The 15,841-nt window shown below is 38.9% G+C and overlaps 1 protein-coding gene across 3 annotated transcripts in view; it reads left to right on the top strand.

Annotated features, from left to right (window-relative positions):
• SEL1L3 (SEL1L family member 3) overlaps window positions 1-9,124 on the top strand; it is a 33,701-nt gene extending 24,577 nt beyond the window's left edge. For 2 of the 3 annotated variants that reach the window (XM_039698996.1, XM_039698997.1), the window contains exons 18-24: window positions 1,577-1,667; window positions 1,779-1,863; window positions 3,581-3,690; window positions 4,995-5,122; window positions 6,831-6,933; window positions 7,028-7,100; window positions 7,849-9,124. In XM_039698996.1, the coding sequence (XP_039554930.1) occupies window positions 1,577-1,667; window positions 1,779-1,863; window positions 3,581-3,690; window positions 4,995-5,122; window positions 6,831-6,933; window positions 7,028-7,100; window positions 7,849-8,018 (760 nt within the window). In that variant the 3' untranslated portion in view covers window positions 8,019-9,124. The remainder of the gene's footprint in view (window positions 1-1,576; window positions 1,668-1,778; window positions 1,864-3,580; window positions 3,691-4,994; window positions 5,123-6,830; window positions 6,934-7,027; window positions 7,101-7,848) is intronic. The other variant, XM_039698998.1, reaches the window with a different exon arrangement.
• Window positions 9,125-15,841: the final 6,717 nt, after the last annotated feature.

The following is a 15,841-nucleotide window of genomic DNA, read 5'->3' on the forward strand; positions in this document are numbered from 1 at the left end:
TTCTTAGACTTGAACCCACTTCTGAACACTGAAAAACTGTTGATATTTTTGTAGTGTGTTCTGTTATGCAAGACTGTGACTCTGCCCAGCTCACTTCGCAGTCCACAAGGAGATAACAGGTAGAGCATAAAGATTCCAGAAAGTCTGGGCTCAGCAGCTAGGAGGGAAAATCTCCTGGAGTCCTACTTGAGATGCCAGGGTATAAATCATTGCACTGCCAATCCATCCAAGTAACATATGTTCTTCAGCCATTGTTTGCAGACACATGTTTTGCACATGTGTCTGTCATGGTAGTTTGATCTTCAAAGACTGATTCAAAGGCCATGAATGTAATTTCTTCTCTTAGTTGCCCTTTGAGACTTAAGGATCAACCAATTTCCTAGTTTTTCCTTAAATTCCTTCTGTAGTCCCAGGTCTCTCTTGTGCTAGATGTTTTTACAGGACAAGTACAAGGAATAATTTGTAATCATGCAGAAATAGCTGGATAACAGGAGGTTACACCTGCTAGTTCTGTAAGGACAACTGCTTTCACAATTTGATTTGAAGTTGCTTTGCATAAGCAGCTACTTCTGAAGTCAAATGTCTGTTTGACCATATCTTCCAGTTAGCTTCCAGTTAAACAAGCCATTGAACCCTGAAACTTGCCACGGTTTTACCTTTGTGTTTTGGAGAAAATCATTGGCAGCACTACTCTTTAATAGGAAACTTCAGAAGGAAAAAAGTACACCAAGTGGGTTTTTTTATTGTTTTGGGATTTTAAAACTACAGACATGATTTTAAAGACTTCCTCTTAATTTTAAATGCGTAGTCTTCATAATATGGAGTAGATGAGTGGCAGAGAATATGAAAGATGCTCTCATCTAGTATCAGAATACTGAATTGCTATACTGCAAATGCAATATTAAATTTTACTACTTGCTTTACAGTCATTGAGGTGCATAAAGTCCTTAGAGGGACAGAGACTGGTTTTCTATTCATACATTCAAATGTAAGGAGAGACAAATCCTTTTTCAAAAAGCTCTGTCTAAAAAGACAAGAAAAAACCAAGTCATGCAAATGAAAGGTAAAGCGTGCCAAAGAAGTACTCAGAAGAATGTTAGACATATATATATATATACACAGTTAAGTGAATTACAGATCTTTTTTTAAGTAGAGTCTTTTAAGAATGTTTTATCTGAAACATTCACAGCTAAATAAATTACAGATCTTTTTTTAAGTACAGTCTTTTAAGAATGTTTTATCTGAAACATTTAAATAGAGAATTTGGCTTAGTATCAGTTCTTCTTTCCCATCAGTCTGGCACTTAGAGTAAATGCACACTGGAGCCAATAGCTTCAATGCAAGAAGAAAAGGGCTGCAAATTCTTGAGATCCAGCATGGCTGGTTACACCAAGCATTGCCTGTATATGTCGCTGTTGCATGGGTTTCCCAGCCTCTTGCTCTTAAACTTTGTACTAAAATGTTGCTTGTAGGCAATTTTATACATTTGTTTAGTGCTTTTGGGGTTTCTTAATTGTAGGTAAAATACATGTTATTTTTGTAAGGTTTTTCATTAATTTATTTTATCTAACATTAGGCATGAAGCTCTGCTGCATTACATTTTAGCAGCTGAAACTGGGATTGAAGTGTCACAGTCAAATTTAGCACACATCTGTGAAGAAAGACCAGTGAGTAAATGAATTCACAACTCATTATCCTGAAAGGACACTTTGTTAATGATAATGTGTGCCATTAGTCTCTTACCTGGGATATGAATGAATCAATTATTTTCTTTATAGGACCTAGCAAGAAAATACCTAGCAACTGATTGTGTCTGGAGATACTACAATTTCTCAGTTTCTCAAGTCAATGCTCCATCATTTGGTATGTAAAAGGAATTCTTTCTAAATTTTCATGTTAATTTTTTTTTCAATTTCAAGGACTGCGTTTGTCACAACTTCTATGTGAGTAAACAGGTTGAGGGAGGTAAGATTAATTCCTGCTAACCATACATTTGCTTTTTCATGTTTTGATAGGAATATCAGGATAATTAAAGGTAATTAAAGTGTTTTATTTCAGCACAGGTTTTCTGAAAATTTCCTTTTTGTTGCATTAAATGGGTAAAATTTTAATAAAATAAAAAGCTAAGCCCTGAGGAAGGACTAGATATTTAGGAGTCTGAGCAGTTGACTCAAAGTTTAAGAAAAAAAAGCAGTAGACTTTAGGAGCTCATGCTGTTTGGTTTATCAAAGGGAAAATCCAAAAGCAAATATACTTCCCTATCATAATTGAGTCATGAGAAACTAATAAAGGCTAAGGGATTCCTTATCTAATTGATTATTAGTTTTCCTCTTAGGGTACAGAGTTTATCAGCATTGGTAGAGCTTACCTTGGAGAGCTAAAGGATTCTCTAAGGTCTTTTTGCAAATAAGTTACATTCCTCAGGCCTTAAATTGTACTACACCTAGGGCTTCTATAGCTAAGTCATTTTGGTACCTCTGAAAGTTTACTGAATATTTAAAAACATTGATCTGATTGTCTCACAGGAGCACTTTAGTGATTTGTAACAAGCATGTGGAAAAATGGAGTGTAAAAATATTTCATGCTATTCATTTAAATACACAGCGTGGAATTTAAAAGTGTGGAAACTGAATACCACGTGGATATAGCCTGAAGCCAGAGGAGCTGACAAACACTCTGAGCTTTCCTGAGGAGTTTGTAGACACCTCAGCAAGGCGTAGTTTCGTTGACCCTTTGGTAGATCCATTGGTACAAGCTCACATTAGAAAAACTTCTGAAAGTCAGACTCATAGGATGGAACTGTCATTCCATTTCAGTCTGCTGTAAAAATACGTGGAATTTCTTGGTAGGGTGTAGACATACAAGCCAAAGTGTAGAAGAGTTTCAAACTATTTGAGGAAAGCTTAGGTCAGGCAAGTGTAGACACAGTCATAGGAGTTTTTAAATTCAGTAGCACAGATCACTGTGCTTGCTCCTGTCTGGGTCAGTGCCCTCTCTTTTGATGCTTTTCATTATGGTGCAATGTCACAGAAAGATGTTTGTAAAATATTTGCTAGGCATTGCTCCCTTCTAGACCAGGACAATTGTATCCCTACTGTTGTCCTGGGTTGAATTGGATTTGAAACTAATAAAATTATCAGCAGCAACATTCTCTAACTTCTGGGAAGGTTTCAGCCACCATAGTGTCAGGTACAGAGCAAACATACAGATGACATGGTTTTAAGTTTCATCAATTTAGTAGGGCTAATCTGACTAAATGAGGCTTCAGGTTGTCCAAAGACAGATTCAGCAAGTGAAGAAGGAATGAAATATAAAGAATCTCAAGCCTCAGATTTTGTAAAAGCAATGTCATTCACTAAAGTCATTAAAGAGAAACAATGAGAGATTTCATCCAGGATAATTATTGTCAGTGGGAGGGTGATATAAAGTAGCCACAGATACAACCAGAGAGAAACAGTGCATTTGTTTTTTAGTGTTGTGCTTTAAACAGAATTACTGTTAATTTCTCCATCACATTAATAGTTGGATAATTCTATTGCTACAAATAGTCTAAATGATCTTCTGCTGGTTTCTTCTACAGCTTACTTGAAGATGGGAGATTTCTACTACTATGGCTACCAGAACCAGTCTAAAGACCTGGAGCTGTCCATGCGGATGTACGCCCAGGCTGCTCTGGAGGGTGATTCACAGGTGGGTCTGCAGTCATGGCAAAACAGCGGAGTGCAGAACAATCGGAGAATTTAGCTGGGACTGGTTCTTCTGCTTGGCCTCATCTGCACCAAAGAAACCTGCTAGAATAAGTTACAATTATTTCAAAATACCTTGTGAGTCAGTAGTTGCTGTTTCATAATAGAAGATAAACTTAGCATAGATTAATGGTCTTAGAATTAGGCTGCTTTGTAAGCTAAAGGTAAAGGGCCTAATTTGGTGCTACCTTACCTTGACGCAATTGACTTAGTTGTGACCTCAGTACTTTTGCTATTGCAAGAGGAGGAATTAATAGACTGCTGGGTTGTATTCCAGTCCTATCCTCTGCCATTTTATGATTAAAAAAAAGAAGACTGGCCCATTTCCCTTGGTATATTATACCAAACGAATCCCAGGGTGAATTTTGTTCACTAATGAAGGTTTCATCTTAAAATGCTTTATAATTAAAGAATACACCATGTCACATTACCAAAGACATGCAGTGTTTCACAACTGAGTTTCCTGTTCTCAGGCCCTCCTGAAGTGTCCTGGGTGCAATATTGTGTTCTCCCTGTCCCTATGGCAATATCCCCAGATGGTGTCTTGTATGTGAACTTATCAATGGTAGCATGGGTGGGTTTTGGTTTGAGGTTATTGGGACAAAACATTACTGCTAAACTAGCAAAGGAAAGAAGAGATGCATAAATAGTTACTTTAAAGTATGAAAGTCAAAGTGATGGGGAATCCTGTAAAATGTCTCGTGTGTGTTCATCTTCATGACTCTGAAGAGACAGAGGGTTGCCTAAGACTTGTCCAAAGAAGCAAAACCATAAGATTAAGGACTTAAATTGTCTGGAGGAAATTTCTGCTCTCAATTTCACTCTTCAGATTCTGTTGATCTGTGGAGCTATGTGAAGGGGATTTGAACAGTAACAGAATAGGAATCCGGTTCTGCTTTCACTCTGTATTTCCCTAGGAGAAAAAATGGCAGTTTGATATGGTGACTGGACTTAAAGAGCAATTCAAAATAAGAAAGAAACCATCTGGAAAAAAATATGAGCTAAGAAAACAGTGTCACAACATCTGAAAGCTTCTTTTGCATTTTCAGTATTTACCTGAGTATATGATTAGGAGAAAAGGCTCTCATAATTATTCAGTGAATATCACATTATACTAAACAAATTGAGGGAAGACAGTTATAATTATTTATATTGTTATTTATATAATTATTTAGATATTTGGTGCTTAAATACAGATATGAAAATTTAATGTTTAAAAAATATGCCTTTTTTTTTTTTTACTCTTAGGGTTTCTTCAATTTGGCCCTTGTCATGGAAGAGGGCAACTCCATACCTTCCTACATTCTGGATCACTTGGAAATTGATCAAGCATTGCATTCTAGTAATACATCACTTCTTCAGGAGCTGTATTACAGGTGAGTCTTTTTTACCCTTAATCAGCATCTTCTGGTTTTCCATGTGAGTAACATTTACTGGAGGACAGCAACTCCTGTAATTATTAACTTTGTTCACTTTTGTGATTTAAGGCATGTTAAGGTCAACATACTTGAAATTCTTAAATTCCCTAAATATATTTCAGTTTATGTCTGATTATATGTGGTTACCTGAAATAGCAGGAACTGGATTCAATAATCCAGGAGGTCTTTTCCAGTTTAATGTATTTAAGTTCCTAAGTTAGGCACTGGTGATTTGTATACAGTCCAAACCAATAGTTCAATTCTAAATGCTGCATAATTTAATACAGAACTTAAAAATGTGTAACTGGGATAATAGCAATCCTCCCTATTGCTTCTACAAATATGTCCAGGCTGGCACAGATATTGTGGCACAGAATATTAGGTATCTGAGAATGTTACAGGTCTGCTGCCTGAATGACCTGTGCCAGCACTATTCATGGACAAACCACCTAGTGTCCTCTGGTTCCAGTACAGAACTTGGGTTTCCTTTACCCAGGTAAAGCAACAGGTGTTGGAAGGCACAGGGGGAATGTGAAGCTTACACAATATTTGGTGAATTTCAGATATTTGAAGAAGCAGGAGCTAATGGTCAATACATGAGGCTGTGAATGATGAGTGTGTGGTTTATCATCTGTTTTTCTACTGAGTGAACCCCGAAAGGTGGAGATGACACCAACATTGAAACCTCATTTGTCTCTTCACAAATGAAGAGAACACAACAATCTGCTGAAATTGTTCTTCACTGCACTTAGACTGAACTTGTACCCTAAATTACTTCCAATGCATATGAAACTGCTAGTCAGATACACAGGGGTTCTGGACCATCTGGGATTGTAAGCTTGAGTCTGAATTTTGTCTTCATTTGGGCTGAATCCACCTGTTTTGCTGTGAGAGTAATTCCAGTGCTGAAGGGTTTTCTCATCATCATACAATTTTGCCCAAAAGGGCACATACTTTTCTATATTTATATATATATGTATATATATACATACACACAGTCTGTGACTTTATAACTAAATTACATGTATATTTATAACAAAATTTATGTAGAAAAGGTATATATCTATATATATACATCATCACTCCCTCCTTAGCTTTGTAGAAGAGAATCAATTGAAGCTTAAAATAGATGCCTGTGATTTAGCTGTCTAAACTCCCGTAGTAGGCGAAGTCCTATTTGATAGAAATAAGAAAGCTGCTCAGCTGACCCTGCAGGAGGTGGGTACCTTGTGCTAGTCAGCTAAAACACTCTTCAAGCTCTGACTTCATTCTATTATACACCATTGTCTCTAAAGGAGGTTTGGCACCAGTGTTCTATGTAGGCAACTAAATTTTGTACATCTAATTTTAAATCAAGTCCTTCTTCTGTTGACTCACATTAGTTAGAGCTTGAACTGTGACTGCTTTGAAAGTGTAGCCTGGATGCTTAGACCCATTGTTGACTAGTAAGAAAACAAAAAGACACACTTCTAGGATAAGGTATTCTTTGCTTAATAAGTTTAAGCTGGTATTTTTCTGAATTTTTACTTCACCATCTGTGAGATAGTGATGATATATTTGTTTGTCTGGCTTACTGGTTCTGCAAACCCGTTTGAGATTCCCAGATGATTGATGCCACAAAATTGTGGAGGAGGACTAATTAGTTGTTTTTATCTTCTTGTTGTAGGTGCTGGAATAATAGTAACCAAGAATCAATTAGTCCATGTTCATTAGCATTGCTTTATTTTTACATGAGAGTTCTCTGGAACAATGTTTTACATTCTACTCTGGTATGTATTGCTCCTTTATTACATGCACAGTTCATTTGGAATTCTAGCTTGGCTTTGCACTGCTCTAACTATGTTTTTAAAATTACTGTCACAGATCTACTTCATGGGAACCTTTCTTTTATCGATTCTTGTTGCATTTGCAGTGCAGTCTTTTCAGTCTTTATCTGGTAAGTATGTGTCATAGTAAAACTGAAGAAAGAGGAGTGATCTTTTTAGGTTAGCAAAACCTTCAAAAATGAAAGCAGAATTCTAGATTTGATAGAAGTACCTCTGAGCAGCAGCTTCTTTAACACATAAGTAATTTTTGATCATTAAAAAGGAGTAGATGAAGCAAAGCATAACTTTAAACCTGTTGGTTTCTGAAGAACTTCTCTTGCTAAGGGAGATTCTTAATAAAAACCTTAACTGCATGTGATTATTCCCCATCTCTCAACATGCAGTACTGTTACAGTAGTTATATGACTTTGATTCCCTATGTAGTCTCTGCAATATGTAGTCAAAGTGTGTTTCCTGTTTCATAGGATTGGATCTCTTCAGATGCAAGGTGGGAGAAAAAGTGGGGTTCCAAGAGCTGGCATATTTGAGTAACTTACTGAGTCAGTTCAGACTCTTAACAGCAGTAACAGAATCAGCAAATAAATTCAGTCAGGAGTTACAGAACCTGTCGTAATAATTCTGAAATCCTTCTTTCTTTTCTTACTAGCTATTCATTTATGTAACATGGAAAACATGCAACAAATTTATAATATATATATAATATCTATAGTAATAGATATTCTTCTTTCAGTATTTCCAAACCTTTGAATAGTACCTTGATATGTAATTTTACATCCACGTAATACTTAAATATTGTTTCATACACTTGCTAGACACAGTAGGGTTTTCTAAAATAATTTTTTTTGCATTCTTCTGAAGCTCATCATTCTCCTGGAAGAAGATCAGAACCACTGTCACATGATGTCCCTTCTTCTTTAGGGAATGATAGTGAGGATGCTACCAGAGCAGTACAGCAAGATGAACCTACTCTTTCAAATGATTTAGCACAGCAGGAGTCAAACCCTCAGAATCCTCTTGTCACCAGCTGAAGTGTAGTTTTCTTCAGGTTGTCCATTGGGAAGACAGGATATGAACAACTACAAATCTAAGAACTGGCAACCAACCCTGTACATGGCATTAATAATGCAGTCCAACAGCTGAAGCTGTAGGGAAGTTCAGTGATCTGACTTCTCCACTACAGAGAAAAACCATCCCTATAATTTATTTAACTCCAAACAGATGATGCAGATTATCTCACTGTACCCAACACACAATCATACCCTATGTCATGGAAGGACCTGGAACGAAACCTGCAAAGTCTGTGCCTAATTGAAAAATAAGCAAACATCCCACAGGTGTTGATGAAGTTTTATTCACACATCTAATCTCTTACAAAATTGTTTTTACTGCATTTTAGCTTATTTATTGGTAAAATTAGCAAAGTTTTCCAAGTCTGAATCATGGAAATTACGTAAAAGCAAAATCCAGTCACCCATACTTTCCAAGTTCCATGGAAACCAGTCAGGACTTCAGTACATGCAATGGTAACAATGAGGTTTTTGGCATTTTATATTCCATGCTCATTTTTCAATGTAAAATTGTTTTGTTTTGAAAGAAAACACACCAGGAATATTTGCAATATGGTCATAACATATTGGTTATGATTGCTAAGTTTTAGTCAAGGTTTTACAAGCATCCACATTTCCTGGTGGACACAAAATGTTTCTCTTCCTGCCAAGAGCCACTGATTAGAGAAAGGAGCTCCCCAATGAATAAATAAAAGAATTGTGATCAGGTGACACAAAGTGAACAAAAATTATTTTTGTATTGTTCTGTAGATAACACTGGTAAGGACTTATTTCATGTTCTATAATGACTCTAAAAGACATATTTAAGTGACAGTCCATTTGCTAAATGTTGGATGGGACATATGGATAACATGTATGGAGTGCAAATACTTTCTATCTGATTTAAAGCTGTCTGTAAAGTGGCTGTAGGAAGGGTCTAACCTTTACAGCAGGTGTGCAGTCACCTCTGCAAAATGATGTAGATCACAGACTATAAATTGCATCAATCTATGCATTATTGAGGGTTAAATCCACTTGCCTTGCACTACATTATTTACTCTTGTAAATAAAAATATTTTTTTAATTCAGCCTGTATGTGGAGGAATTTCTTTTAAGGCACCTCTTGGATGAAATACTGTCTTGCTGTTGCAATCTCTCAAGATTATTATTTTCATGTCTGTTTTCTTAGCTTCAAATGAGACAATCAGCTTTCACTTTCTTTGAGGAATACAGTCTTCTCACAGAACAAACCTGGAATATTTTGTTTTGTTTTTCAAAACAAAAGAACAAGGCATAGGAGCTTTCAATAAGAGGATAATAATTTAAAAGGAAAAAATCATTGACCTGCAAAAAAGATTTTTATGTTTTTATATAAGTGTCTATACATACATGTCATCAAGGCATGTTTCACTTGCACAAAACTGAAAATTCAAAAGTGTTGAGAGAAGAGTTGATGCTTTGCAGCAGCAGCTCCCTTGACGAGTCATGGGATAAAAATGAAGATGTTGAAGCTCCTCCCCCTCCTGCTGAGAAAGTAAATTGTGTGTTAGGTTACCAAGTTAGAGTTTTTCATTTATTTGATCAAGAACTGTGCAAAGAATACTTTTTGTTCTTAGTATGGTTGTAGATACATATTTTGTTCTTTCTATGTATAGGTGCAGCTAAATTTGATTATAGCGAATTCCTCAACACAAAGATACCTCTATTTCAAGAGCCCTCTCAACTGCATTTTTGTCACCTAATAAAAGAAGACTGTGCATCTGTATTAAAACTGGAGCAGGTTTAGATGGTAAACCCAGAAGCATTGCAGAAAGTCAAGCATAGCCCTTGGAGACAAGCAGACAAGTGTCACAACATAGGCAGAGTGTTAGGTAGCAAATGGCATGGACAGTTAGATGTTCACAAAATACTGTTTGGGCCTGCATAAGACAAACCTTGCTTATAGGTAGCTACATATTAAAGGTGTATTTTGCTACAAATGTCACATGTAGCAAAACTGAAGCCCCTGGTGAAATACTAATCCCACAGGAGTTTGTCAGTGGTGGTGTGATTGCAGCCCGTGTGTTGCAATCTGGGAGTTCTCCAAGCAGCAGTGGCTTAGATTGTGTAAATACAGGTCAGAGTTAAGTGTTAGCACTCCAGCTCACTCTGTTTTCCTTGCCAAAGCCCATGTTCTGAACTCTAATAATTAGCTGATTTGAAGGGTTCTGCCAGAAACACAGTTCAACATCTGTGTTTCAGAAGGCAATTGCTAAAACTGCAATGTATTTCATGACGCCAGCAGTTAATAGTTCCATCTCTGTTTATTGTTGCCTATCACATCAGAAGTTCTACCAAAGTATTTTAAGATAAGCAGCTCTTCGCAATTAACTGGCAATCCTGAAGGCTAAAATAATATTAGTTACATTATTGTCCTTCACTTCTTATAAGATCCAGGGGGCTATTGACCACCTAGAGAACCAACCAATTCCCAGTGAGAAAGAGAACGGTTATTTACACAAGCCAGCTACATAGTTTGCTACATCCACAAGGAAAGCAGGGAGAGAAGGGAAAAAGGGTTACTGCATCAAGAATTATTTTTCATAAATTGAAACATGATCACTGAAGTTTATAGTTTCTGCAGCCCATGTTGAGTGTTCAGGGTGGGAATAAGGAAATAGTAAAATCACAGTTATAGGGCTGAACTGCTCTGTATAGTTTATTTATACACATTTGATAGAAGTCTAGCTATCTGAACAACACAGGTCATGCATAAGGCAGGGTAAATGATGACCATTTTTCTTTCTCCTTTACTTCTGCTCAGAATCATCTTCTAGCAAATAATTTATGGACAAAAAAGAATTTCAGAAGCGTTATTTACAAAATAGGTGCCAGATTATCTAACAAGAATTCAGTTTACACCAAGTAAATGGATTTGTGTGTTACAGAATGTGACAGGGGAGAGAGGTTGCTACATGCAATGTATCAAAGTGCTGTGGGAAGAAGGGAGAATGTGAAGATAAGCTACAAAAAAAGAAGTCAATGTTGAGCAGTTCTGAGTAGTTTCCAACTACAGCTTTATGAAGAAAACAATTCAGACCAGTTATGAAAGATTTGCATCTATGCTGAGAAGTTTGTTCAGCTCTGAATCACAAGGTAGGGTAGTAGCAGGACAGCACCAAATGTGGGGGGGCATCTATATGGGAGTGACTGACCACTGGTTGAATGGTGTTGCTTCCCAGAACATACACTGAAGAGCTTTGCATCCCAATAAATAAGCATGAGGACGGACTTAAAGTTCTATATTAATACTGTGCAATATCAATGTTACTTAGTGATAGAGGGGACACTCGTGAATTTATCCTGGTATACTGATTACATATTATAAACATAACCCTTGCTGGTATTTTTGTATTCCCATTTGAGATAATGGAAAAGCATAGATGATGTTTAAAAACCACAAGTGAAACATGGATTATCTGTGAAGAGAATTTATAGCAGATTCTTGTGTCTGTAAGCTGCCCCATTGACTAATGGACTATGACGTGTAACACTGGCTGTTAACCCTTATCCTGAATGAAAGATAGCACAAAGGCATGAAACAATTTGAATAACTTTTGGGAGAGGTATTCCATCCATAGACTTTCACCTTCCTCCATGAATGTGTGAACTCTATTAAAAGACTGGGATGCAGGAAGAGAACAAAAATAAAAGACTAGATTTTTTTTTTAAGAAAAAGACCAAGGGTAAGAAAACTAAAGAATGGTAAAGGGAATCTGAGCATGGAGCAATTTCTTATGCTGTCTTCTAAGACATAGGAAGAACAATTACTAAATAATCAACAGAAAATTCCAAATAAAGAAAATACAGCATCTGGAATATAGGTGTATTGGAAATGCAGCTCAGCCTCATTATTTATCTAAATACTTAATTCCTGTGCTAGGAGACCTCATTATATTTGCAATAAAGAAAGTAACAGTGAGTTTATAGCTAATTAGAAAATCAGACCAGATAAGGATAAATGAGTAACCCAAATGGAAAGGAAAAGACACTTGCATTATTGCAGTATATACTTATGTAACAATTACAGTAAGCAAGAAAGAAAACCAGAAACCAAAACCAAACAGAAACCAAATCACCTGCAGCAGATCAGATATTCTGAGGCACTGATGTTCCAAACTGAAATTGCACCAACAGTGCTGAGTGCCTGTTGACTTAAAGGACTTGAGTTATTTGACAAGTGCTATCAGATACTGATCCACTTTTGGGCATCTAAATAACCCCTTAGAAGAAAACTGGCTGCAACAGCTTTGTTTATAACTGTTCAGGATCTTTCTGTTAATGTATTCCTTGACCTTGCTTCCCTCCCCAGTTTGCATTTTTTGATTTTTGTTGTTTCTTTTGTTTGTCCACACTAACCTCTCCTTAATCACTCCTGAACTGTTTAGATAGCTCTTGGCTCTTATCGGTTATGCCAGGTGAGCAGGAAAACGCACAAGTCCATTAGCAAACCTAGCACCCTTTTCTGATAATCTGCCAAGGCAGGAACTGAGATACCTGCTTGGCATTATCTATCTGTCCATTACAGCATGTCCTGAGAAATTGATTTATGCAGCAATAGGCAATAGTGCAAGTTATAAGCAAATCTCCCTGGATAGACCAGTAATGATAAACTAACCAAGGCCAGATTGTGCTGTCTGGTTGTGATGAGTTAAACTTTTCCTGTGAATCCGTTTCCCTCATCTGTTACTTCTTGGACCAGTCTTGGTCCATAAAGTCCCCAGAGGGTGCCCAGCCATTGTCTAGGAGGATTCTTCTCAAATGGTCTTCAGCTAGGTCAAGCAGCACACCCCCAAATAGTTGAGATAATCATAACCCAGTGCCCAAGCTTATCCTCCAGACCTTGTTCAGTTTAGTTGTGAAGATGAACCAAAACTCTTCGCCTCTCTTACAGGCTCCATTCCACCTCCCAGCAATGACTGAGATTAGTCCTTCCAATTTCACCAGCCTGTTTATCCGTGTGAGCCTTCCAGCAGCCCCAGCGTGGTCAGAGTGGTTTTGAAGGCTTGCTTTCTTGAGAGAAGTGTGCTCAGCCTGTGTTTGTAGAACACGGGACAGTCTTTCTGAAAAACACAAGTACTGACTAGCTGGAATGAGAAATTAGCATCTCCACTCATTTTTATCTTGTTTCATGAAGACCAAATTGTAGTTTTCCCCTTCTGCTCTGCAGAGTTAGCAGTGGCAATAACACTGTCCCTGCTTCTTTGTCCCATATCAGCTCTGTCTTCTGTCCTACCCAGGTGACAACGTTTAGAGGCTCCTATTTCTCATCAGTCCTGCATTGCTCTTCCAAGCCAGGTCCAGTTGCACATGAATAGCCTTTCCAATTTAATTTTTGGGTTAAACACAGTACATTAGTCTCAGAGTGCAAGTTAACCTTTGCAGTTCAATTGGCTAAATACCAGTAGGGGAAACCCAGGTACACCTACTCCAATGTAGAAAACTCTAGGCTAGTTCATTAAACAAATATTAGAAGTCACAGAGGATCAGGTAGCCTGATCAGGAGAAGGAAGTGGGTGAGCCATTCTACTGGCAGCTGTAAGTATCTCAAAATCACAAGCACTAGTTCCTGTGAGTGAGTTTACCTACACTGACATCAGCTGGAGAAGCAGCAGAGAGAAGCACAAACAGTCCATCCAGGAGTCTCCAGGAAAGCACTGATAACAGCTTCCTGACACAGGCAGTGGAGCTCCCACGGGGAATAGTGCTTCTCAATCTTGTGCTAACAAACAGGGAAGGCCTTCAATGTTGGAGATGTGAAGGCTGGGGGCAGCCTTGGCTGCAGCGACCATGAGCATTGGAGTTCAGTACCAGGCAAGGAGGAAACTGGGCAGGAAGCAAGATTGCAACTATGGGCTTCAGGAGAGATAACTTTAGCCTCTTCAGGGATGTTCTTGGAAGAATCCCATGGAAACAAGGAATGTAGGAAAAAGGGGTTCAAAAGAGCTGGTTGATAGCCAAGGATGACTCCCTCCAGACTCAAGAACAGTTCTCATTGAAAGCAAGAACTTCTTGCTCTCAACAAGCAAGAAGTCAGGCAAAGGTGTGAAGGGACCTGTGTGGATGTTTAAAGAACTCCTGTCCTTACTCAGGTGTAAGCAGGAAACTCACTCGAGATGGAAGCAGGGTTGGGCCAGTCTGAATGAATATAGGGATATTTTCAGAGTACATGGGACTGAGACCAGGAAGGTCAAGGCCCATCTGATATTAAATCTGGCCTAGGATATCAAGGACAAAAAAGCCACCTTCAAATACATCAATAACAAAAGGAAAACAAAGGGTAATGTGGGCCTGTCACTAAATGGAGGGGGACTCTGGTAAGGGAGGATGCAGAGAATGCAGAGCTACCAAACATCATCTTTGCATCAGCCTTCACTGACAAGGCTAGCCCTCAGGAAACTCTGACCCAGGAGACCAAGGTAAAGGAATGATGGAAAGAGCACTTTCCTTTGGTCAAGGAGAATTAGGTTAGAGAACACCCAGGTAAACTTGACATCCACAAGTCCATGGGCCCTGACTGGATGCAGGCACCATCTTTGAATGGTCATGGAGATCAGGAGAGGTGTCTGAGGGCTGCAAGAAAGCAAATGTCACCCCAGTCTTCAAAAATGGCAAGCAGGAGGACCCAGGGAACTACCAGCCAGTTAGCCTCTCATATCAATCCCTGGAGAAATGATGGAGCACCTCTATTCTGGAGGATTTCATCCACATGGATGACACAAAGGTGATCAGAAATCAGACTCAGTAAAGATAAATCATGCTTGGCTAACCTGCTTGCCTCCTATGATGAAACAACAACATGGATGGATGAGGGGAAAGCAGTGGATGTTTTCTACCCCAACTTCAGCAAGGCTTTTGATTCTGTCTCTCACCTCAACAGGTTGGAGAGTTGAGCAGAGAAGAACCATCTAAAATTCAAAAAAGACAAATAAAGGGTACTTCACCTGGGGAAGAGTAACCCCAGGGACCAGCACAGGCTGGCACTGACCTGCTGCAAAGGAGCTCTGCAGAGAAAGACCTGGGGCTCCTGGTGGACACCAAGTGTCCATGAGCCAGCAGTGTCCTTGTGGCCAGGAGGGCCAGGGGTACCCTGGGGTGCATTAGGGAGAGCACTGACAGCAGGTTGAGGGAGGTGATCCTGCCCCTCTACTCAGCCCTGGTGAAGCTCATCTGGAGTTCTGTGTCCAGTTCTGGGCTCCTCAGTACAAGAGAGACATGGAGCTCCTGGAGCAAGTCCAGAGGAGAGGGACAAAGATGATGAAGGGACTGGAACATCTCTGTTAGGAGGACAGGCTGAGGGAGCTGGGCCTGTTCAGCCTTGAGAAGGCACAACTGGGAGGGGAGCTCATCAATGTCTGTGAGAACCTGAAGGGAGGGTGGCAGGAGGATGGAGCCAGGCTCTGCTCAGTGGTGCCAAGGAACAGGACAAGAGGCAGCAGGCAGAAATTGATGCACAGACAGTTCCACCTAAACATGAGGAAGAACTCCAGTGTAAGTGACAGAGGACTGGAACAGGTTACACAGAGAGGTCTTGGAGTCTCTGCCATTGGAAATATTCAAGAACTGTCTAGATGCAATCCTGTGGAGATCTTAGAGTCTCTGCCATTGGAAATATTCAAGAACTGTCTAGATGCAATCCTGTGCCATGTGCTCTAGGGTAATCCTGCCTGAGCAGGGAGGGTGGACCAGATGACCAAACTACTCTGGTCTCTTCCAGCTTTACTCATTCTGTGATCAGAAATTTTTCCTCTAGATCTTTTTAAGTC

Source organism: Passer montanus, unplaced genomic scaffold (genome assembly GCF_014805655.1).
Source record: "Passer montanus isolate IOZ18808 unplaced genomic scaffold, ASM1480565v1 scaffold13, whole genome shotgun sequence".
NCBI classification, from domain to species: domain Eukaryota; kingdom Metazoa; phylum Chordata; class Aves; order Passeriformes; family Passeridae; genus Passer; species Passer montanus.